The 23,680-nt window shown below is 40.1% G+C and overlaps 2 protein-coding genes and 1 long non-coding RNA gene across 5 annotated transcripts in view; 2 read left to right on the top strand and 1 right to left on the bottom strand.

The window, feature by feature from the left end:
* GALNT7 (polypeptide N-acetylgalactosaminyltransferase 7) overlaps positions 1–4,955 on the top strand; it is a 131,541-nt gene extending 126,586 nt beyond the window's left edge. For both annotated transcript variants that reach the window (XM_061132205.1, XM_061132204.1), the window contains exons 11-12: positions 285–413; positions 4,430–4,955. In XM_061132205.1, coding sequence (XP_060988188.1) covers positions 285–413; positions 4,430–4,567 — 267 coding nt within the window. In that variant the 3' untranslated portion in view covers positions 4,568–4,955. The remainder of the gene's footprint in view (positions 1–284; positions 414–4,429) is intronic.
* A 2,078-nt stretch (positions 4,956–7,033) lies between these two features.
* LOC133048989 (uncharacterized) lies at positions 7,034–8,108 on the top strand. The gene is made up of 2 exons (XR_009691160.1): positions 7,034–7,397; positions 7,787–8,108. It is a non-coding gene; the product is annotated as an uncharacterized LOC133048989 (long non-coding RNA).
* Positions 8,109–14,192: 6,084 nt separating this feature from the next.
* HMGB2 (high mobility group box 2) lies at positions 14,193–16,674 on the bottom strand. Of its 2 annotated transcripts, none has more exons than XM_061132195.1 (5): positions 16,516–16,674; positions 15,978–16,161; positions 15,579–15,724; positions 15,318–15,492; positions 14,193–14,742 (listed from the first exon to the last, which is right to left on the bottom strand). In XM_061132195.1, exons 2-5 carry the CDS (start codon positions 16,125–16,127, stop codon positions 14,584–14,586), a joined length of 630 nt encoding a protein of 209 aa, XP_060988178.1. In that variant the 5' UTR covers positions 16,128–16,161; positions 16,516–16,674; the 3' UTR covers positions 14,193–14,583. The 2 variants fall into 2 exon arrangements, with proteins under 2 accessions (XP_060988178.1, XP_060988179.1); XM_061132196.1 differs by lacking the exon at positions 16,516–16,674 and adding an exon at positions 16,380–16,497.
* Positions 16,675–23,680: the final 7,006 nt, after the last annotated feature.

Raw genomic sequence — 23,680 nt, forward strand, 5'->3', positions numbered from 1 at the left:
AGTATTTTTCTTGTCTCTAATTTAGATGGAGATACATTGTCAGGTCTGTTTCCACATTTTCATTTTCTTACACTGTTGGTGTGATTAATATCTTAACAACTGATTCTGCATCTAAAAGGCTAAAGAACATAAGCTTTTAATAGTTAGAAGTGGTCTTCACTACCATCAAAATGAGTAATTCCTGTCTTTTGACTTGTAGTTCTGAACATACAGAAATGTGATAGAGAAATAGGGTAATCATTGAGTCTAATTATATGAGTTGAGTTTCTTTCTTTTTTAAATAGCTTTTCCGAATCAACGAAGCCAATCAACTCATGCAGTACGACCAGTGTTTGACGAAGGGGCCTGATGGATCCAAAGTTATGATTACACACTGCAATCTGAATGAATTTAAGGAATGGCAGTACTTCAAGGTATTCTGCATCTTAGTTCTGAAATATATGCTGTTTCATTTTAATAACACCTACCATATGGAATTGAGACATGTAAACCTTAATACCTGCTTTCTCACTGGCTTGCATTTCCCTCTCATTTTCCTGATCACTGGAGAATCACCATTTGATAACAGAGCGCCCCTTTTATTCTCTAGTACTGTATCATCACGTTTGGGCACCACCCAGGGTCCATGCAGACCCACTGCTCATTTATCCACACAGGGAAACCAGTGTTCCCTGAGGCAATCATCACCATTGTTCTAATATAAAAATCTGATCTTTTTAATCTAAATGATAATATATATAATTTTAATGAATGGCTCATTTATATATGCATATGTATATATAGTTTTAATGAATGGCTCGTTTAGTTTATTAACTTTTAAAATATTGCTGCCTGCTGTCCAGCAGGTGGCGATAGAGATGAACAGGTGACGTGTTGGATTCCAGGCTTCACAGCCTCTCCTCCTGGCTGTTTGTTAAATGCAGGATACGTGTTGCCTGTTGCTTGTTTTAAAGGCCACATTTAGTTCTTCCTTTGACTCTGTGGGAGCATTGTTTCTATTTCAGCTGTGAATTTTCAGTGTTGTATGCCAAGTTGAGGATTCCAACATTCGAATGGTCCTCTGTATAATTTTCAAAGTCTAGACTTGGCTAAGGTAAATCAATTTATTGTGAAACAAAAAGTTGAAAAAGCTCCTCCAAACTGAAAGAAGCTGGCAGCCCTTAACTTTGTTTACACATCTTGTATTTGTTGTCATGCCCTCCCTGCCAGAAAACACTTGTTTGCCATGCAGTGACGATGTTAATGGTCTAGCTGAATATTCCCAGTTATGGGAATTATATATGTTGCATAGATAATTACCATGAAGTGGTAAGTTTGTGTCAGTTGCTGATGTTAGGAAGAAGAAGATTAATATAGTTCCCAGAGAACAGAGCATTTATTTCCACAAAGAAAGATGAATAATAGCAGTAAAGCCTAGGGGTGAGTAAGGACAATATTAGTTAACTAGTAAAAGAAGGTTAACAGATGCAAAATGATATGAGAAGGAATGGATAAAAAATGAAATGCACATATTTTAGATACCATATTTTAAAGGGCACAGCACTGAATATCAGTTTGTGCATCAGATGTTACTATTAATAAATATTCACTGGGGCCTTTCAAAAAATAGCTAAAGCCCATATAATGGAAGAGAAGGAAAAAAATGCAGAAATAAAAATAAGCAAAATGGGGCTTCCCTGGTGACTCAGTGGTAAAGAATCTGCCTGCCAATGCAGGAGACACAGGTTTGATCCCTGATCCAGGAAGATCCCACTGCCACAGAGCAACAAAGCCTGTGCTCCACAACTGCTGAGCCTGTCTGTGCTCCAGAGCCTGGGAGACGCAACAGTTGAGCCCAGATATAGCAACGACTGAACCCCATGCACCTGAGAGCCTGTGCTTCACAAGACAAGCCACCCCAATGAGAAGCCTGCTTACCACAACTAGAGAGTAGCCCCTGCTCACCACAACTAGAGAAGAGAAAGCTGGCGCCCTGCAAGGAAGACCCAGCACAGTCAAAAATAATAAGAAGAAACAAAAAACAAGCTATTAAAGAAATAAAGTGCCATAGGATAGGGAAAGAGAGATTAATAGGAGGCTTTGTTTCTGGTGAGTTTCAGGTAGGAAGTATCACTGCACGGGATCTTGAGGTGTAATAAGGCTTTTCATGGAGGATAAATGAGATAACGAGTGAGCAGAGTCATAGCATCTTAGTGTAGAGAATTCTAGGAGCTGGGTGTTTTCTGGTTCCCTAAGTTGTCCTCCATGGGAAAGACCATGGAACTTTTTATGGTCTTTGGGGAGTGACCGACATTAGCTGAGGATCACAGTGATAGGAAACAGTGGGTACTTTTAGGAAGATAATTCTGGAAACATTGTCAAGTATGGACTGGTGAGCAGGAGGCCAGCTCAGTCAGCAGTTCTGACTCTGCTCCTCTGGACCCATTTACATCCTTACTAACTGCTGATACACTCCCAGAGAGATTTGTTATGCAGCTTACAGTTAATGGGGTTTCTGAATTGGGAATTAAACCTGAGAACTGTTATGAGTCTTGATGTATCTATTCATGTTAAAGTAACACTCATAACCGTATTACATGTTAATATAAATAACACTTTTAATGAAAAATAGCTATTTTCCCCACCACAATGAGAAGAGTGGCATTGTTTTATAGTTTCACAAATGCCTTTAGTGTCTGGTTTAATAGAAGAACTCTGGATTCCTACTCTGCTTCTGCATTTAGTTTGATGTGAGATGTTGTTCTAGTTGAGTATCCAAGGAAAATCCAGCCTTGTCTAGACATGCAGTTTGAAAACAAGGGATAATTTAATAGCCTTTTCAGCTAATTGTGCTACACAAGTGTGTAGGTGGTAGTTTCTTTTTATTCATTCATTTATTTATAGCTGTGCTGGGTCTCCATAGCTGTGTCCAGGCTTTCTCTAGTTGCTGTGAGTAGGGGCTTCTCTAGTTGTGATGCATCGCGGAGCACAGGTTCTAGGTACTCGGGCTTCAAATGGCGGTGGCTCCCGGACCCTAGAGCACGGGCTTCAGGAGTTGTGGTGCACTTCTGGAGTTGCCAGCGGTTGTTTCTCCACCACATGTGGGATCTTCCCAGGTCAGGGATCAAACCTGTGTCCCCTGCATTGGCAGGCAGATTCCTATCCACTGTACCACCAGGGAAGTACCAGGAGTTTCTTAAAAGTTATTTGCAATGTGGAATCTGGAATCCTGTCAGTGAACATTTTGTCCTCTTGCATTAAACCCACTTGTCTGTCTTAAACTTCGAGTGGATCTTTTGTAACGTCACACTTTCACAGCTCATTTGGAAAATATTGACTCACTAAGTCATGCAGATCTTCCAAATGATGGCACATTTCATCATACACTGCCCCCGAAATCACAAATATAAACACTTTTCACCAGAAAAGTCTTTTAATCTTGTGAAGCTGTCACATTCTCGATGATGGATACAAGTTTTCCAAAACTCAAATTTTTGCTTGAAAACTTAGATTTTATCAACGGCAACAAATAACTGTCAGCTTTATATTGTTCCCCCCCTCCATGGAAGTGACAGGCTCACTTTATTTTCTGGAAAATGTCTCCCCAGCCCCAAGTTTGCATAATTGTAATCTGACTGCGATTTGTCCTTTCAAGTCACAGGACAAGAAAAAGCCCTCAAGTCCAGCAACCGCCCATGTTCTGGCCATTCTTACCTACTGTCTCTCAGGGTCAAGACTTAATAAAACTAATACGTTTTACTGCTTCATCAAGGACATTCTCAAATGAAACTGGCTTTTTTTCTTTTTAATTGTGAGTCTGTGGCCATGGAGAACGTGACCCCTTGATTGATGCTACAGCCCCAGCTCTTTGACCTAGCACGGCTTTTGCACTATCTGTATAAATGTCCATACAGTGGAAAAGGCAGTTAGGGTCTTTGTATTAGGAAATTGTTTCGACCCTACAGACCCAATCTTAGCTAGTCTGAGGACTGTACTCTGAGAGCTGAATTGAAGGAACCTCCAGCAGGTGACAAGGACTCGATTAAGGCAAGGGCGGTGGGGATGGGAAAGGGTACAAGCCCAGGCCCCTGCAAATGTCCGTGCTCAGCTGGCGACTCAAAGGAAGGACGGAGGGCACGCTGCCTGAACTGCGCTGTCCTAAGCTCAGGACAGCCAGATTAGCTGGATAGGAACTAGAGAAGCTGGTCTGGAGGGGAAGATGATGAATTTAAGCTTGTATGTGTTGAATTGGAAGTACCCAAAGTACATCATGCCTGAACAACAAAAGGATGTAGAAGACTGACAAGAGAAACCCAGAGTCTGAGGTGAAGCTGGTTCATGCCTGACCAATTTGCTTGAATTGTCTTCTTACGAAAGCCAGGAGGTGACCTGTCTAATGTCAGTGATAGTGCAGAGCTCACGTGTAACGCTGTTTCCCTATATTTTCCAGAACCTGCACAGACTGACTCACATTCCTTCCGGAAAGTGCTTGGATCGCTCGGAGGTCCTCCATCAAGTGTTCATCTCCGACTGTGACTCCAGCAAAATGACTCAAAAGTGGGAGATAAATAACATCCATAGTGTTTAGAAGGAATGAAAGAAATCAATAACCTACCTACTGACACGTAAACTTATACAGGACTGAAACCGCCTGAAACCTGCTGCAACTATTGTTACCTGTATAGCTCCAAACCCAGAGGCTCCCAGGGAGCCTGAGGACATTGATAAACTGTGATTTTTACAATAACATGATCATCTGCAGTTACTGTTTACAAAACTGCTTTTACCTTAAACTTCGTAGATGTTTACATCTTTTTTGTTTTGTTTGAGATGATGTTGGTTATCTGTGCATTTAGCTCAGTTTTATTTAGAACAGAGTTAAAAGCATTGTTGTCTTCTTTGGGATTACACTCAGGGGTCTGAAAGGCAGTTTGATTTTTTTTTTTTTTAACACACTTGAAAAAAGGTTGGAGTAACCAGACTTTGTTATGTAACTTGGTGATTATCAACCTGTTGTGTCTTTATTTAATTTTACATCTTTTTGAAGCACTGCCACAGGTTATTAGCCAAGGTGGCCTTCCTTCACAGTCATGCTGCTTTTTTGAAAGGTGAATTTCAACACATTTAGTGCCTCTTTCATTTCTTGGTATACTATTTCAGGAGCTTTGAATGCAATTTGTAGGATGGTATTGATGGAATCGTTACCTGTCTGAGGACTGAATTTACTTGCTGCCATTTGCTCTGAAATTGAATGCCGTATGGCTCAAAAAAGAAATGACAAGATGGAACATCCAGGGCTATTCTGTAGAGTTTGAAGATTTGTGCGGCATTAACCCCTCTACTTGTCGGCATTCCATTGCCCTCTGTCGGTCCCAACTCCTAAGGTGGGAGGAGGGCCTAACTAACTTGAGAAAAAATGTCCTCTGACATTGAGGATTGGCTTTTCCCCATTACCTGTCACTTTAGAAAACTATAAATATTTCTCAGTTTTGAAACCTTGAAATGAGGGTAACACAAATAACACAACACCACTGTAAACACATCAAAGGTTTGTTCTAACCAAGGCGAGAATTTCCAAACCCTTGTTGGATTAAGCCTTAGAAGACTACTGTGTGTTATAACCTAAGCTGTGCAATTTATAAAGTCAAGGGTGAATGGACCTTTCATTTATATCTTCATGAAATTCCCTGCACAGTCTTTAAATTTTAAAAAAAGTCTATTGAAAAATACAGTTCATGAACAAATATGAACTCCTTTCTGTTCAATTATCTGTTAGTTCCCTAGTGTTTCTTATTTTTTTTTAGGAAGCATATTTCTGTTAGTATTTTTCCCAAAAAAGACTTGTTTGAATTTACACATTTATTGAGATAGTACCTACAAGAGGAAAACCAAATGCTTCAAGTGGTCAATTGATTTTAATATCTAAATACTCTCTTATTCCCCACAAGATTAAAATGCTCCATCAGAGGCAAAAAAAAAAAATAAAAAGGAAATTAATGAGGCAGGGAATGGCAAGTAAATTAAAGACTGATCCTGTTATCATGATCAATGGAAGGAATTCACAACTACTACTAGAGAAAAATATATTTCACTAAAGCTTAAAAAAGAAAACAGAAAAGAGCACCTACATTTACTTAAGAAGAAAAGCCTACAAACTTGCTTCTTCCAAGCTTAGCTCTTAAATTTGGAGAGTCAAAGTTAAACATCTTAAAGAGTTTTATTTATAATTTTGAATCGTCAATTTGTATTTTGCTCCTGATCTCTGATCAACCATTTGAGCTTTCATTCATTTCTAGGGATCTTTAAAAAGGAATACATTTCTTTGCCTATATGATTGCAAAATAAATCAACCATAAGTAAGAAACTAAGAGAATTGGTATTTAATACTTGTGTGTTTGCAGGTAGGTCGCATTTTACTTGTTGAATAGATTATAACCTTGTTAACTATGCATAGGCCTAAGAACAGTGGCACAGAAACTGTGCATGTAAATTTTAAATGGGTATTTTGTGCAATTCGTTAAGATACTCTATAAAAAATGACTATATATTGAAATCAGAAACCTTACCAAACACAAAAAACATCAGAAGCTGCTGCCATAATGACTATTTTCTACTGTAGGCTGTTTTGGAAATAATTCCATATCCTTGCTTTGTAAGTTGATAATATCACTATGCATTTCTACACATTTTATAAATTTGATTTATGCAGATTTTGATACACTGTATGTTTCTGTAGAAATTGTATAAATAGTCAAAATTTTATTAGGGGTAAATTTGAGAAGTTTATGTATATCTTAATTCTGGGTTGCTTGTTTTTTAGGTGAGAAATAAATAAAATATTGTATTTTAATCCATGGGTTTTTTTTTTTTTTTTTTTAGTACTTGTAATCCTTTTTATGGATATCTAAACACTGCATGTTTGAAATAATTGCTTGATTTTATTGTTTATAAGGGACTTCCAGGTGGCACAGCAGTGAATCCACCTATGAGTGCAAGAGACACAAGAGATGCAGGTTCAATCCCTGGGTCGGGAAGACCCCCTGGAGAAGGAAATGGCAGCCCACTCCAGTATTCTTGCCTGGAAAATTCCATGGACAGAGGAGCCTGATGGGGCTACAGTCCATGTGGTCGCAAAGAGTCAGATGCGACTGAGAACACACACATTGTTTGCAAGATACAGTAGTATTGGTGCTTTAGAACTATGGTGCTGGAGAAAACTCCTGAGAGTCCCTTGGACAGCAGGGAGATCAAACGAGTCAATCCTAAAGGAAATCAACCCTGAATATTCATTGCAAGGACTGATGCTGAAGCTGAAGCTAAAGCTCTAATACTTTGGCCACCTGATTTGAAGAGCCAGCTCATTAGAAAAGACCTTGATGCTGGAAAGGATTCAGAGCAAGAGAAGGAGGGGGCGACAGGTGAGATGGCTGGATGGCATCACTGACTCAGCTGACATGAGTTTGAGCAAACACTGGGAGACAGTGAAGGACAGGGAAGCCTGGCATGCTGCAGTCCATGTTGCAGAGAGTCAGACACAACTCAGTGACTGATTAACAGCAACAACAATATGTTGAGTATATGCTTGAGTGTTGGTTAGAATTTGATTTGAATACTCAGAGCTTATATCTAAGAAGGAAACATAAAGACTTAATTTTGTCCCTGGTTGCTTATGTATAGCACTTTTTTAAAGTCACTTACCAAATACAAAACACAACCCCAGCAACATATATCTTTCTTGGCAGTGTATTCTCCTATACCATTGCCTATTAAAAACAAAAATTTAAGGAAAGTCTTTACAATCTTCTAGATCAACTGGAAAAGGAAGCCTTCCCAAATGAAGTGAGAAGTGGGCTGTAGGACCTCATAGCACAACCCATGATACCTCAAGAGAAGGTACTGCTGCCAGCATTCCAGTAAGTGGCTCTGTTGGTCTGGGAAACTCTCTCAGCTGTTGTTGTGGCTTCACTTCTCAGCTGCTGTGCCTGAAAAACGTGAAAAAGTGACAGAGCACCAGCCTGGAGTGAATGTGAGCTCGTTTATTTCCTTGTAGTCTTTTACAGGGATCTAGGACTATATATCATCATTTCTGGACAAGCTGTGTGTGGGTTTTTTTTTTTTTTTTAAATCCACTTATAATTCAATGGAAGACCATGACAAGTGCATGACCTGAGCCAGACGGCTAATGGATCAGTAATTGGGTATGTGAATATTCATCCATGTGGAAAGCACTTTTAGAAGTACCAAGCCCTATGAGAATGCTTATTATTCATTAGAATCTGTTGAAAAAAAAAAAAATTGGACAAAAGAGAGAACGATTTGGGAGAAGCACTGTCCCTGGGATTAGAGATTAATAGAAGGGTTGTTTCTAAGCTAAATTCAATAATTGCTTTGCCAGTCTCAATTTTAAGATTTTGAAATGCTGATAACTGTGATCGGTGTGTTTCAGTTTTGTAAGTGGATCAGGCCTTGGGCATTTGAGCAGCAGTGGGATGAGGGCTCCTTAATTCTCATAACAGAATGTTTACAATCTGCTCATGTGAATAGCAGACAGTGGACTTGTCTGTGCTGGAATCCCTGTTTCATTACAAATTACTTGTGTTACCCTGGCAAGTATCAATGCTTCTCCCTGCCTCAGTTTTCCCATTAGTAAGATGAAGGAAATAACAGTGCCTATTCTATAGGCCTTTTATCAGGATTGTATGAGTTAACATACATGAAATACTTAGAATAGTTCCTGGCATGTAGTCAGAGTAATATAAATGGTACTTATTATTATCTGGTTTCAAAGTCTTAAAATCAGTCTTTAATCAGAAGAATAAGACAGCTATACTGTAGATCCTCTAGGGCTCTGTGTATGTGTGTAAACCTGTCTTTCATATGTGACATGTCATTGCCTCCACTTTCCAAGTGAAGAGTTTAAGATCATAACTTAAGCTTCTTACACTGGGATTGAAATGGTTATCCACAAGGGAATAAATTGTTACCTCTACCTCACACCATGTATAGAGTGTAGTTTTCAGTGGTCTACTTTATAATTTAACTGTGCATCTGGAAGAATGTCTAAGAACATTCTTTCAATTATCTTTAAATGAAATTTCTCTGGGGCTTTTGATATGAGCACATAAACTCCAGCTGTCTTAATGATTAAGTGCCCAAAACAAAACTAAAACTTTCAGTAAAAAATGGAGATGAATAGACTTCCCTGTCTGGCCACGGCATAGTAATTGTTACCATCCTCAACAGTATGCTGTTGTCCTAAACGGCTATAAAACTGGACAAAAAAATATGCAGCAGCTGTTTTCAGGAACTGGCTAACAGGCAAAGCAGACTGTGATAACGTGAGAGAAAGGAAGCACACAGGGTGAACCCCGGTTCAGCATGTCCATCTGCCTGAAGAACTTTCCCAACCACTATCCAGGAAAGCAGAGCTCAAGCCTTGGTGAAACAACCCAGCTGAGAAGGCTGCCCGAGTCAGCTGGGATTTACAGAACAAGATCACGGGAGGGGGCTGTGCTTGAAAGCCAGGAGAACTGTATAGCCATTTTTATACCAGTGTCATTTGTAACAGCAAAAACTCCAGGAACAACCTAAATATCCATCAACAGGAGAGTGGATCAATTGTGGTATTATCACACAATAGACTGTTAGAAGGCGATGAACATGAATGAACTGGTTACAGACACGACAGTAGGGCAGTGTTGAGTGAAAAAGGCAATTCCCAAAAGACTTCATTCAACAAATATGTTTTGTGAAATTAAAGACAACTAAAACTACAGTAAGTCACACATGAATATGCGATCAAAATATGTGGATAAATAATATGGGATTAAGTGGTTAATTTATGGTTACCAGAGGGTAAAGTGAAGAGGTAAATGACAAATTAGGGGTTGTGGGATTAACAAACTAGGTAAAAATTGTAAGCAACAAGAATTTACCATATAGCACAGGGAATCATACCCAATATCTTATAACAACCTATAATGGAATTTGATCTGCAAAATAACTGAATTCACTATGCTGTATACCTAAAACTTAATACAATATTGTAAATCAACTATACTTTAAAAAAAAGTTAAATAACTTGTGCAAATTCCCAAATTTAGTATTGAAGTCAAGGACACAGCTCCAGTATTGAGTATCCCCAGAGCTCTGTGGGAGGAATTTCTATTGTATTTTCCACATAACTAGTTTTCCTCTCCACTTAGAGAGTTAAGAATCTCAGAAGTGAATCTGGTAGTCTTTTTTTTTTTTTTTGAATCTGGTAGTCTTATTATGACAACTATATTATTAATATATATACGTGTTATCATGCATACTTTTAGCTAATATTTTTCTTAACACCAAGAGAGGTGTCTTGGATGTATTGCCTCATTTAATGTTCAGAAAAAGAAAAATCTGATTTTAACACCTGAGGAAACTGAAAGTTTACACGCCAGGTCTGATGTTACCAAACTGATCAGAAGAAAGATCCCTGGGACCTCCCAGTGGTTAAGATTCCATGCTTCTACTGCAGGGGGATTGGGTTTGATGCCTAGTTGGGGAACTAAGATCCCACATGCTGCATGGCATAGGCAAAAAATAGAAAAAAAATTTTAATTAAAAAAATAATTCACTTAAAAAGAGAAACTGAGCCCTATTCAAACTGATCTGATTCTCAATATAAGCTCATCAGCTCACTTTATTGAAATCAGCTCACTGTTAATTTTTCATAACTTTTTTCTGTTTGTATTTTAGTTCTCTGTATAAGCTGTCTCAGCTTTACTGCAGAAATATAGAGAATTGAAGAATAACACATGAATATGACTGAATTGCAGTTTTGCTTAAAAGTTGTTTCATTTTAATGTGAAACACTATTTGTGCTCCTGAGCCGGTATTCTATTAGCTATGGTGACTCCCAAGATGAGGGTAAGAGAGGGTTGGGCCAAGTCCTGAAGAACAAAGGCCCAGGAGCCCAGGGACATTCCGTTTAAATTTCAGAGACTGTACAACAGGATAAGGAGTTAGATGAGTTTCCATACAGGGCGAGGGTTTCTAGACAACTGGGAAAATAATGCTTAGCTGGGAGGCCTATATATAAACTTTTACCAACAGCCCTAACTCAAGTAAATATCATTATTACGTTTGCATACACTAATTTATAGAAGTAACCAATCCGTGACCCTTGACAGAATCTTACCTACAGACATGTTTTCTTTGAATTCAACATTTGAATTCACCACCAATGTTTACAATTCAGACTTCACATTTTTTAAAGTATCTAGAATTCTGGTTCCACTTAAAATTTTGGGAGATTTGTGATCTTAGACTCACATTTCCATTAAGCAACAGGACTGAGCTGAACAGTAGCTGTCACCTTTACCCTGGGCATTTATGCTTACAAATGTTTATAGATCACCTGCTCTTTCTGGCATGACGTATACACAGATGGCTTATTTCTACAGATGTTTTATTTTTAAAAGGACTATATCTTATGCATTGGCAAAACAGGTCCTTTAGCTTTCTTCTTGCTATTCCCCAAGAAATAGTCATTACTGCTTTGTCAACATTTTTAGTGGTATGTAATGAAGTTAGCTTTAAGATAGTGCTGTTTGTGCTAAGACAAACATGGTTTACTACTTACAGTAAATGATTTCTGTTGAAAACCAGAATACAAAAATGCTTACTGTCTTGCATTGAGCAAGTTTGCAAGTTACTGCTTTGATACGTAGGGCACCTTAGGATCTTCTAACCCAGCTTTTATAGATTAGAAGACCAAAAGTAGTGGCTACCATCTGGAAAGAAACTTGAGACCCTACTTCAGTTCTTGTACCAAAATAAATTCCAGAAGGATCAAAGATTTAATTAAGTAAGACGAAAGCAAAGATAACTTTGGGAAAGGTCTCCCAAGGCCACTAAAGGATAAATTTGCCTCATAAAAATAAATCTTTGTACGAAAACAAGCATCATAAAGTCAAAAGACAACAAAGAAAAAATACCTATATTTACAATGCATGTCACAAAGGGTCATCTTCATCTCCCACAAATGACTAAAAAAAGACCAATGAGACAGAAGGCCATGGGAAATACAAATGGCTCTTTAACATAAAAATATGCTAAATTCATAATAGGAGGAAGCATTTTTTATATATCAGGATAGCAAAGATTAAGTTTGAGACTGATAATGTTGCTGAGGAAACAGGCCCTCTGAAACAGTAGTCATTGCTGTGGAGTATGTTTCAGTACAACTTCTGAGAGCAATTTTGGCAAGTTTCAGCAAGTTAACGGCCAGAGAGCAGGTTCCAGTGTATACCAACTACAGGTTTTAGCTATTATAATTAGCACATTTTTTAATGTGCAAACTTTTAAATGCTTTTTATAGAAATTTCTGAAATCATAAGATATTCATGGCCATGTTCTTAAAGCAAAAAAATTCAAACATAACTATCTTTAGGGAACTGGTTAAATTATGATCTATTCAGTGGGGTACTATGCAGATGGCTATTTAAGTGAAATGTGGCAATTCTGTTGAGCCAAGAACCTAAAATGAGAATTAAGGGGAAGGACAACATATATAGTAAGCTTCCTTTGTATAATATTAACACATATGAAATCACATGACTATTGTGCTTCTGTCTCTCTTGAAGGACGTATCATTGTACTCCTGGAGTTGCCTCTTGGGAGAAGCTGGTAGTTGGAAATCAAGATTGTAAACTACCCACTATATAGCCCATTTACATAACAAAATGACTTGTTTTTAAAAAAACAGGGGTATGGTCTTCATAAGCACACCCTCCAAGTATGACTGGTCTGGAATAGAACCTGATTCTTACCCGTGTTTTAATGCTTTCCGACATAACCACTCCCTGAAGTCATTTAGTCTTAAAAACAAGGGTGTTGCAAATTTTGATCAACACTTAATAGAAAATATCAAATGAGGACTCATCGCAAATGCTGAGATTACGCAGCAGCTCATTTTTAAAAAAATGTGTCATTCTTAGCTTACACATTTAAAATTTATTTCATTTAAAGAACAAAATGAAAGTAGTCCCAAAAAATCTCAAAAAGTGACAAGGAGCCTGATAGGTCTGCTTCATGAATCTAATTTTTAAAAAAATCCTGAAGAAACAGACTTTCCCTGTATTTCAATTTTAGAAACTAGTATCTTTTCTAAGCATTAAGGACTATTGTAAAGTAAATACATTCTTAATCATCAGAACACTTCGAAGTAGATATTGGCCCCATACATAAATGGAGAGAAATAAACCCAGAGGCAAAGTCCACACAGGATTTGGTAGAGCTGAGGAAAAACATTACCCCACAATATTTTAGTGTTAAGTCACCTAACATCAGGAAATAGTTTTTAGACACGTAAAACTTTTAGGATCAGAAAAGGCCCCCAAATAACAACTGTGATATGATAATGGAGGGCCATCACTAAGAAGTTTGGAGATTTTACCTGAGTCCATCTGCTCTGGGATTTATGCTGTTAACTTACACCTCCCATTTAACAATGTTGTGTAAGAAAGAAATCTTCAAATATTTTACTCTGAATATGGAATAAGACAACCAAGGCTCCCATGGTTCGTATTAAGAATTTTGGTTTCCATTGTAAAAACTAGAATAGGTAACCAAGATTGTCAGGTTTAACTGTCAAACTACCAACCAATAGGTTTCTTCTATACTCTTCCAGCCAACACTTGGCCAACTTTCACTAATAACTTGGTAATGATTTGAAATAGTTACCTAATTCAAATACAAGCAACTGCTTTCTCAAATGAGCATTTCTTAATAACTGCTTTCACCTGTAAATAGAAATCCTAGTGGAATTTCATCTCGTTAGTCATGGAAAATCACAATAATCATCTCAAAAGCTTTCTTGGGTTAGTTACCCAGATTTCTAGGCTTAAGACCACACTGATTTTTGAAATCTTAAAATGTCAACTAAAAAGAAAAAACCCAAGGGACAAGTTAGCTAACAAATGAACATAAATGTCAAGAACAAAACTTGTTCAGTGTATAAGACTGCATAAATTTTTAAAGTTCATTAAATTCCAGAACTGATTTTTAAAGAACGCTCTGTGTAAATATGAATATGGGCATGTTTGACTTTTAACAAAACATTTTACTAAATCAACCATGTCTAAGAACTATTAGGCAGAAAAACAAAAAAGTGATATGGCTCCAGACCATGAAAGTAAAAGCTAATTTAGCATATAAGACAAGGACAATAGAAATAATATATATAATTTTATTACAAAATTTTTTTTAAAAAAGAAAACGCAACATTCTCGTTCTAGAAAACCCAAAATTTGCTATTGATGCTAATTTCTATGAGTTTGCTGTGCTACCATACACAAGTCAAGAAATTAAAGAAACCATTAAATATTTAGAAACATTTAACATCAGAAGCTTGAAAATCTAACTGTATGTAGTAGCCCCTCAAAAAGCCACAACTTGCATTTTTAAAAAAGTATTTTCTCTACAAAGAATCTTATCAGCTATACAAAAATCTGTACAGTTTTTATACTGAAGCTAATATTGAGCTGCACTTGAATTCACATTCTTAGCAAAACAATTGCCTGAGCACACACACACACTCCACACACATCATTACAAGATAGCCATTTATTCCTCATCTTCCTCTTCCTCTTCCTCATCTTCATCTTCTTCCTCCTCTTCTTCCTCCTCATCTTCTGGTTCATTCTTCTTCTTTGAGCCTGTCGGCCTGCCAGGGCCCTTTTTTCCCGCTTCACTCTTGCCCTTGGCACGGTATGCAGCAATATCCTGAAATAGTTAAAAAAAATAAAATCAGCATCCGGTGTCATTACCCAACCGTGAAAACCACTAAGTTGTAAACAATCTGCGATTATTGGCCAATAACCCTAATGACAGTCTAAAACTCGGGTTTTGAGAGCATTTGATCCCCCTAAGTCTTAGAAAGCTAATGACGTAAAATAACTGGGGTGTATTAGACTGATGTCAGTACTTTCACTACCATTATCTGTTAATCTCAAATAGGCCACCCCCTAACTTCACATCTTAGATATATCTACATAAAACATTTGGCCCTCCAGTCTTCTCAACTAAGAGACCTCTATTTTACTACAAATGAGTCTGAATGCACCAACCTACCAATGCTACAGACATTGGTTTCCGTCAAAAGAGAAGTTTCAATTAGCTTGTGTTGCCTAAGTGTACAATTCTCACTAGACCTTTTCAAAACAAAGCTGAAAACCATTAACACAGAACTATGTATAGCTCCCAAATTTCTACAGCTTATATTCCTAACATATAACATACTCATTTGGAAAATATTACTGGATTTCACACTGGCTTAAAAAAAAGTGAGGACAACACACCTTTTCGTATTTCTCCTTTAGCTTAGCTGCTTTCTGTTCATACGGCTGTTTATCTTTGGCTGACTGCTCAGACCACATTTCACCCAATTTTTTTGCAGTATCCCCAATGGATAAGCCAGGGTGTTCGCTTTTGATCTTTGGGCGATGCTCGGAGCAAAACAGGAAGAAGGCAGATCTGAAAGGAAGGAACAGAGTTGTAATAACCTGAATGAAAGGGGGGGGGGGGGGGCGCAATTCGGTTGGTTTTTAAACGACACTTACGGAGGCCTTTTCGGAGCGTTGGGATCTTTTTTCTTTCCCTTCTTGTCACCTTTAGGAGGGACATAATTTTTCATCTCCCTGTCGTAGCGAGCTTTGTCACTTTTTGCCATGTCTTCGAACTTGGACTTTTCCTTGGCCGACATGGTCTGTAAGCATAAAAAGAGTAGTGAATATATAGCAGGGCTCGAAACCCGTATCCGTCTCCAAAAGAGCGTGATCCTCTTTAGCTCCCGGTTTTCCTCAATAAGGACCGTTTTGCCTCAGTTCCCTTAAAATAAACAAGCACCCTAAGTCCTGAATTTCAAACCCGTAATAAAACATGCGCGCGCGTCAGTCGCGAGGGGAAGTTCAAAGTCACGGCCACCCGCCCGCGTGAGGCCCCCGGGCGCCCCGGCTCACCTTCCATCTCTCGGAACATTTCTTGGAAAACTCTGCGAAATTGACTGAGGAGTCGGGATGCTTCTTCTTGTGCTCCTCGCGGCAGGTCTGCACGAAGAAGGCGTACGAAGACATCTTGCCCCGCGGCTTGTTGGGGTCGCCCTTCCCCATGATGCTGCTGCTGCGGCGGAGGCGGCGTGTCCACCTGGCGGGAGAGCGGTCGAGCGCTGGCGGGCGGGGCTGCTTCCCGCCCAAACGCCCCCGCCCTCCCCCACGCCACACTCGCGGGCCTGCCGCCCGCCCCAGCCCAGCCCTTCCTGACAGGAAAGCCCCGGGCTTCCACGCCGCGAGCCGCGTTCCCAGCTGCTGCCTCGCGCCCCGCGTTCAAAAGACTCCGGAGCCGGGCTCGACCGAGCTTCCCACCTCCGCAGCCCGGCCCGTCAGGCCCGCACCCGGAAACCACCGGCGGGTCTCTCCCCCAGCAGCCGCGGCGCCCCAGCAAGCCGTTACTAAAGGAGGCCAGCCGACCGCGCACCCAGGGCCCAGAGCGGGCTCTTGCCTGGCGAAAGATTTTCCTCAGAGTTCCGCGCAGCGGCCGCGTTTCACCGCGACGCTGCTGCCCCGGCTCCGGCGTGAACTGGTTCGTCGCTAACGCAATCCTCCGCCTCTTGTTTTGCAGACTTCTCCGCGCCACGGCAACTTGACGAGCCGGGTCACAGACCACTCCCCCGCCTCTCCGATTGGCCCTGGGGATTATTCAAACACGAGGAGGCCCCGCCCCCTCACCAAGACGGCTTTCTATTGGTCGGTATGTCACCAGGTCCGTCCCCCCAGCCGCAGCCTAGCAGGTTCGGTGGGTCGCCCGGGTCGTTAACTCCCAGACTCGTTAGAACCGGTCAGGAGAGGAATGTGCTACTCGATCCTGATTGGCGGCCAGAAGAGTGTTTGAAAAATGGCGGGCCTGGCGCTGACTGGCTGAGGCAGGCGGCGCGGGGCGTGGCTGGCCCGCGGGATAAACCCAGCCAGATTTAAAAATTCCCAGTCGCGAGCCGCAGGGCAGATCTTCCGGGTTCGCGGTACTTGGTTTGCCGGCGCTGAGGCGGCAGAAGTAATGTCCCTGCTGGCCCCGATCTTGTTTATCCCCCGCCCCAGCGCAGCCCGCAGCACAGGCTCCCGGCTCGGTGGTCGCCGCCCCATCCAGAGAATAACAAATGGGCAGGTTGAGGAGCGTGCGCTGCGGCCGACGGCCAGCCCCGCCGGTTGTCGCAGAGGCTTGGGTAGGACCTGAGGAAGACGGGTGGCGCGGACCGGAGAAGGGTGGGGGGAGATGTTCCCGACCCTTCGGGGCTATAGCCACGCATATGAAGTCCCTGCGGGACCCCTCTTCCCTCTTTCTTTGTTTGGGCGTCATATTCCGGGGTAAATAGGGACGCCGGTAGGCGGTGTCTTCCCGGCCCCGCCCCTGCATCCGGGCCTAGTTCCCGGGCCACGAACCCGGGGCTAGGTCTACACCTCACATCCATCCTTCACCCTTCATCCCTCACCGGATCGCTCCGCCGAGGGTTCTAAGCCCTGCGACCCCGTCCTTTAAGGCCCGCCCGCTGTCACCGCGATGGTCCCTGTCCGGTCCCTGCAATAAGGTCGTTTTTAAAACCTTCCTGTCGAAGATCGCGTGAACGCTCTGCACCCCCCACCGCATTTAAGCGTGCCCTGTCGTTTCAAGTGTTCTCCAAGCCCAAGTTACGAACCTTCGTTTTAGTTTCTGGTGCGAGCGCATCCAAGCGACCTTAACTTACTGCTTCCAGTTGTTACCAGTCGCCCTTCCAGGGGTAGGAGGACGTTGACTGACATCTTAAGCTTTTTCTGTTTCGTATTTAGCTTGGAGGGTTATTTTTCCTGTTGGCGCATATGTTACAGTGACAGTTGGTTTCAACAGATTTTAAATATTCTGTTTTTTCTCAGTAAGTTCGCTGGCATTTGTTAGACTGCGTGCTCCTATTTGGTTTATGTACAGTTATCCTACTCGGTTGAACCTCAGTTCCAGCAGCTATCGATCTAGATTTATTAATAAAAACTAGGTTTTTGAAAATGGAAATGATGTTAGTTGCACAATATTATGCGTGTACTTAGTATCACTGAGTTTAAAAATAAATTTGAAAACTAAGGTATTAGTGATCTTTTTGTTGCTATTTGAATAATGTATGATTTTTTTTATTTGGATTTTTGTGTGTTTTTATAGCACAATTGTAACTGATCTTATTTGACAATAGGGTCATTGCAAACGTAATTAGTTACGATGAGGTCATACTGGAACTGGGTGGACCCCTAATCTGACTAGTATCCTTGTAAGAAGAAAGGTTAAGTCTGGCCATAGAGTCAGGCATGGAGGTAAGATGATGTGAAAAGGCAGGGAGAGGATGGACATCTACAAGCTAAGGAAAAGGGTCTGGAATAGATCTTTCCCTTACAACCATCAGAAGGAGCCAACCCTGCTGACACCAATTTCTATTCTTTATTCCTCACAGCAAAAAACAGGAAAACATTTCTATATTTAGTCTACTTTTATGCTCCATGTAAGTCTTCACTCTGCTGTACTTCCTGATCTAAAAGTAACATTGAGATGCACAATGAAGTCAAATGAAATAAGGTTTAAGTGAGATCTAGACTGTGGTTGGTTATAGAACAGTTTTTTTTTTTTTTATAGAAACTATATAGAGAATCTGGTATGGACAGAGGACCCTGGCAGGCCACAGTGCATAGAGGCACAAAGAGCCGGATCCGACTAAGCAACTGAGCAAGTGCGTCAGATGATGAGTTGGATCACACACAAAAAAATCTTAATCCCAAATGTTGTTCCGAAAGAATGGATTAAATATACAAAAGGCCAGTTCACTATTATGAATTACTTAGTATATTCATACTATTGTGACTTTATCAGAAAGCTGAAATTTCCTATGAAGAGATAGTACTAAGGATGTTTCTCGTTTTGCTTCTAATCCTGCAATGGTTCTAAATGGGAAAGTAGAATTGTATGTCTAAAGAAAAGGTGGTCAACTTTAAAGCCATTTCTTTTCAGAAACATCAATTTTGTATATTCCAAAATTAATTTTTCAGATTTATTTTTTTTAGAATACTGGCATCTTTCTAAAAGATGATAAAGAGGAAAGTGTTTATGTTTTTTATTTTTTTAAATGTATAAATTACAGTCCAACAAGGGCTGTGATTTTTGAATGGTACATTTACATTTAACATTTCTAGACACTTAGTTGACAGTAAAGTGACATTTGGGGGACAACCTCTATAATTCTGTGCGTATGTGATCATGCTATGTTAAGTCGCTTCAGTTGTGTCCTACTCTTTGTGATGCTATTGACGGTAGCCAGGCTTTTCTGTCCATGGGATTTTCCAAGCAAGAATACTGGAGTGGGTTGTCATTTCCTTCTCCTGTGTGTGTGTGTGTGTGTGTGTGTGTGTGTGTGTGTGTGTGTTTGTGTGTGTGTGTTGTTTAGTCACTAAGTTGTGTCCAACTCTTTTAAGACCCCATGGAATGTAGCCCGCCAGGCTCTTCTATCCTTCGGATTTCCCAGGCAAGAATACTGGAGTGGGTTGCCACTTCCTTCTCCAATGTGATCATAATATGAGGAATATTTTAATATTAACAATTTTTAGGTGCTTGAGAGATTATAATTAATATTAAAAGATAAATAACTTGGTTCCAGCAAATCCTTTGGTTATAAGTACCAGTAACTGTGAGCCCAGTTACTTCAGAACAGTATTTGATGAAGTAAGAATTTTACAGCTACTCAAATGTACTAAAATATATAGAACAAACTTTGGATTATACAGTACTGTTCAGTCATCTTAGTCTTCTGGTAAAATGATCTTACCAAGGTTTTTTCCACTAGGTGATACCAGTATATCACTTTATTTGCCAAACTTTGCCTGAATTCAGCATCTCACAAACTGTAAACAGTGAAAATATTTAGCAGTAAATTAATTATGAGCTAAGATTAAAGCTGTTTCCAAAGTTTGTCCCCTATCCTATAAGTATAAGTAGCTGTTCTATAGATAAACTGGAATTTATCTATAGCAATGTCACCCTGGCAGGATTGTGTAGAAATGTTCTGGGTTGTATTACCTTTTGAAATTCATGTCATTTACTGAGTCAGTTATCCTAAAAATTTGTACTTTTCATAATCTAATCATCAAATCAGACTGGAAAACCTTGAGGGAAGAAAAATATATACATTTTTTTGTATCTCCCCCTCACACACGAAAAGCAGTGAATAATTTCTCAATAATTACTATTAATTTTATTCATTTATCAACTCATCATTACCTGATGATATACTTGCTTTGTTGTGTCTTGACTCTTTGTGATTCTATGGACTGTGGCTTCCCAGGCTCCTCTGTCCATAGGATTTTCCCAGCAAGAATGCTGGAATGGGTTGCCATTTCCTACTCCAAGGGATCTTCCTGACCCAGGGATCAAACTCCAGTCTCCTTATTCCCCTGCAGTGCAGGTGGATTCTTTATCACTGAGCCACTAGAGAAGCCCCTCAACTCATATAGTCACAATTAAGTATACTTTCCATAAGATAAGTTGCATATAAAATAATTGTTCTCTCAAGTTGCATAGTTAATATGAAAAACAGAAAGCTATTAATTGCTCTGCAACACATAGTAGTTTCTGAAAGATGAATCTTAAATTGGAGTTAACTCTTATGTTGGAGTTTAATATTTTCAAGTTGTTTCAAAGGCGGTGAGAGAAGGATAAGCATACTGAAGTGTTATCACATGGGTACATCCACTTGTGAGTAGACCACTAGTTCTGAGGCCTAACTGTTCAGAGAGTCAACAGAGTGATGTCACTCAACAGTAAATTTTTGAAGAAATGAAAATGCAGGTTAAGAAAAAACAAAAACCTCTTCTGCTGCTAGCATTTTCAATGACAAGTGATAAGAAAATGAAGTTATTTATTAAAAAAAAAAAAAAAACAGTATTACTTTTGTGAATTAGTGTAAACTAAATGTCCACCAAAAGAGCAGAAATGAATCTTTGATAGTCTTTCAAGGATAAGGAGACAGAGACCACTAGGACCTCAAGCCCATGTGACAATATTCAAGGATTAGGAGTGAGGCAGATGTGAGCTGCGTCTTACTAAGACTTTACAACACAGCCTGGATACATATGACTCAGTCCCTCATTGGATTGAGATACTCAGCCTCTTATCCTTCTACCTATTAGAGAGGTTGGTTCTGTCTCATAGAATAAAGGTCAAATCTCTGCTAGTAGAGGAGGGTATCTGGAGCAAATCATAATAAAAATGTGAAAGCAAAAGACAGATAACATGTTAGGAGCCAGAGGGAAAAGACAGTAAATTTTAAAAAGCAACACTAAGTCTGAATCCTGACTCTTCAACAGAACCATGAAATCCAGAAGATCATAGGATGACATCTTTAAGTTACTAAAGGAAAAAAAAAAGCTAACCAAGTTCTATATGTAGAGAAAAAGCTTTCAAGAATCAAACTGAAATAAGATGTTTTCAGACAAAAAAACCCCTGATAATTTGCTTCCTGCAATCCTGCTTAAGGAAAATGATCCCAAATCCTCAGGAGGAGAAAAAAATTACAGGCAAGGATAATTATGTAAATTTTAAGAGAATTATTTGTTTAATACAGAATAATAATGTCCTGTGGGTTTTTATCCTGGACTAGAAAAGGTCAGTTTTCATTCCAATCCCAAAGAAAGGTAAAGCCAAAGAATGCTCAAACTACCGCACAATTGCACTCATCTCACATGCCAGCAAAGCAATGCTCAAAATTCTCCAAGCCAGGGTTCAACAGTACGTGAACTGTGAACTTCCAGATGTTCAAGCTGGATTTAGAAAAGTCAGAGGAACCAGAGATCAAATTGCCAGCATCCATTGGATCACCGAAAAAGCAAGAGAGTTCCAGAAAAACATTTATCTCTGCTTTACTGACTATGCCCAAGCTTTGACTGTGTGGATCACAACAAACTGGAAAATTCTTAAAAAGATGGGAATACCAGATCACCTGACCTGCTTCCTGAAAACTCTATGCAGGTCAGAAAGCAACAGTCAGAACTGGACATGGAACAACAGACTGGTTCCATATTGGGAAAGGAGTACATCAAGGCTGTATATTGTCACCCTGCTTATTTAACTTACATGCAGAGTACATCATGAGGAATGCCAGGCTGGATGAAGCATAAGCTAGAATCAAGATTGCTGGGAGAGATATCAATAAGCTCAGATATGCAGATGACACCACCCTTATGGCAAAAAGTGAAGAAGAACTAAAGAGCCTCTTGATGAAAGTGAAAGAAGAGAGTGAAAAAGTTGGCTTGAAACTCCACATTCAGAAATCTAAGATCATGGCATCCGGTCCCATTACTTCATGGCAAATAGATGGGGAAACAGTGACAGACTTTATTCTCTTGGGCTCCAAAACCACTGCAGATGGTGACTGCAGCCATGAAATTAAAAGATGTATGCTCCTTGGAAGATAAGTTATGACCAACCTAGACAGCATATTAAAAAGCAGAGACATTACTTTGCCGACAAAGGTCTGTCTAGTCAAAGCTATGATTTTTCCAGTAGTCATGTATGGATGTGAGAGTTGAAGCGCCAAAGAATTGATGCTTTTGAACTGTGGTGTTGGAGAAGACTCTTGAGAGTCCCTTGGACTGCAAGGAGATCCAGCCAGTCCATCCTAAAGGATATCAGTCCTAAATATTCATTGGAAGGCCTGATGGTGAAACTGAAACTCCAATACTTTGGCCACCTGATGTGAAGAACTGACTCATTTGAAAAGACCCTGATGCTGGGAAAGATTGAAGGTGAGAGGAGAAGGGGACGGACGACAGAGGATGAGATGGTTGGATGACATCACCAACGCAATGGACATGAGTTTGAGTAGGCTCTGGAAGTTGGTGATGGACAGGGAGGACTGGCGTGCTGCAGTCCATGGGGTCGCAAAGAAGCAGACACTACTGAGTGACTGAACTGAACTGTGGGTTTTTATAGCATGTAGAAGGAGACTCTGGGCTTCCCTGGTGGCTCAGTCGGTAAAGAATCCTCCTGCAATACAGGAGACCTGGGTTTGATCCCTGGATTGAGAACATCCCCTGGAGGAGGGCATGGCAACCCACTCCAGTATTCTTGCCCAGAGAATCCCCATGGACCGAGGATCCTGGCGGACTGCCATCCATGGGGTCTCAAAGAGTCGGACATGACTGAGTGAATAAGCACAGCACAGCACAGAAGTAGACTATAAAAAGAGATAGGAAAAATAAATGGAGTTAAATAGTAAGGATCTTCTGTGTGTTGTATCAGAAAATGATAAAAGTAATCATTTGTATTAAGCTGTAATACGCCTAGCATGCTTTGATTGGGGTCCTAGTTACAAAGATATTTCTCATGCTCGGTTAGTTGTGTCTGATTCTTTGCGGCCCTGCAGACTATAGCCAGCCAGGCTCCACTGTCCGTGGAATTTTTCAGGCAAGAATATGGCAGTGGGTTGCTATTTCTTCCTCTAGGACATCTTCCCGACCCAGGGATCAAACCCGAGTCTCCTATATTGGCAGGTGGATTCCTTACCAGTGAACCACATAGGGATATATGTATATATATTTACATAGGTACATATATAGATATGTACATGTGTAAAAAATCATCCTCCTCTACGTAGGATACCAGGTCT

This window comes from Dama dama, chromosome 29 (assembly GCF_033118175.1).
Source record: "Dama dama isolate Ldn47 chromosome 29, ASM3311817v1, whole genome shotgun sequence".
NCBI lineage: Eukaryota > Metazoa > Chordata > Mammalia > Artiodactyla > Cervidae > Dama > Dama dama.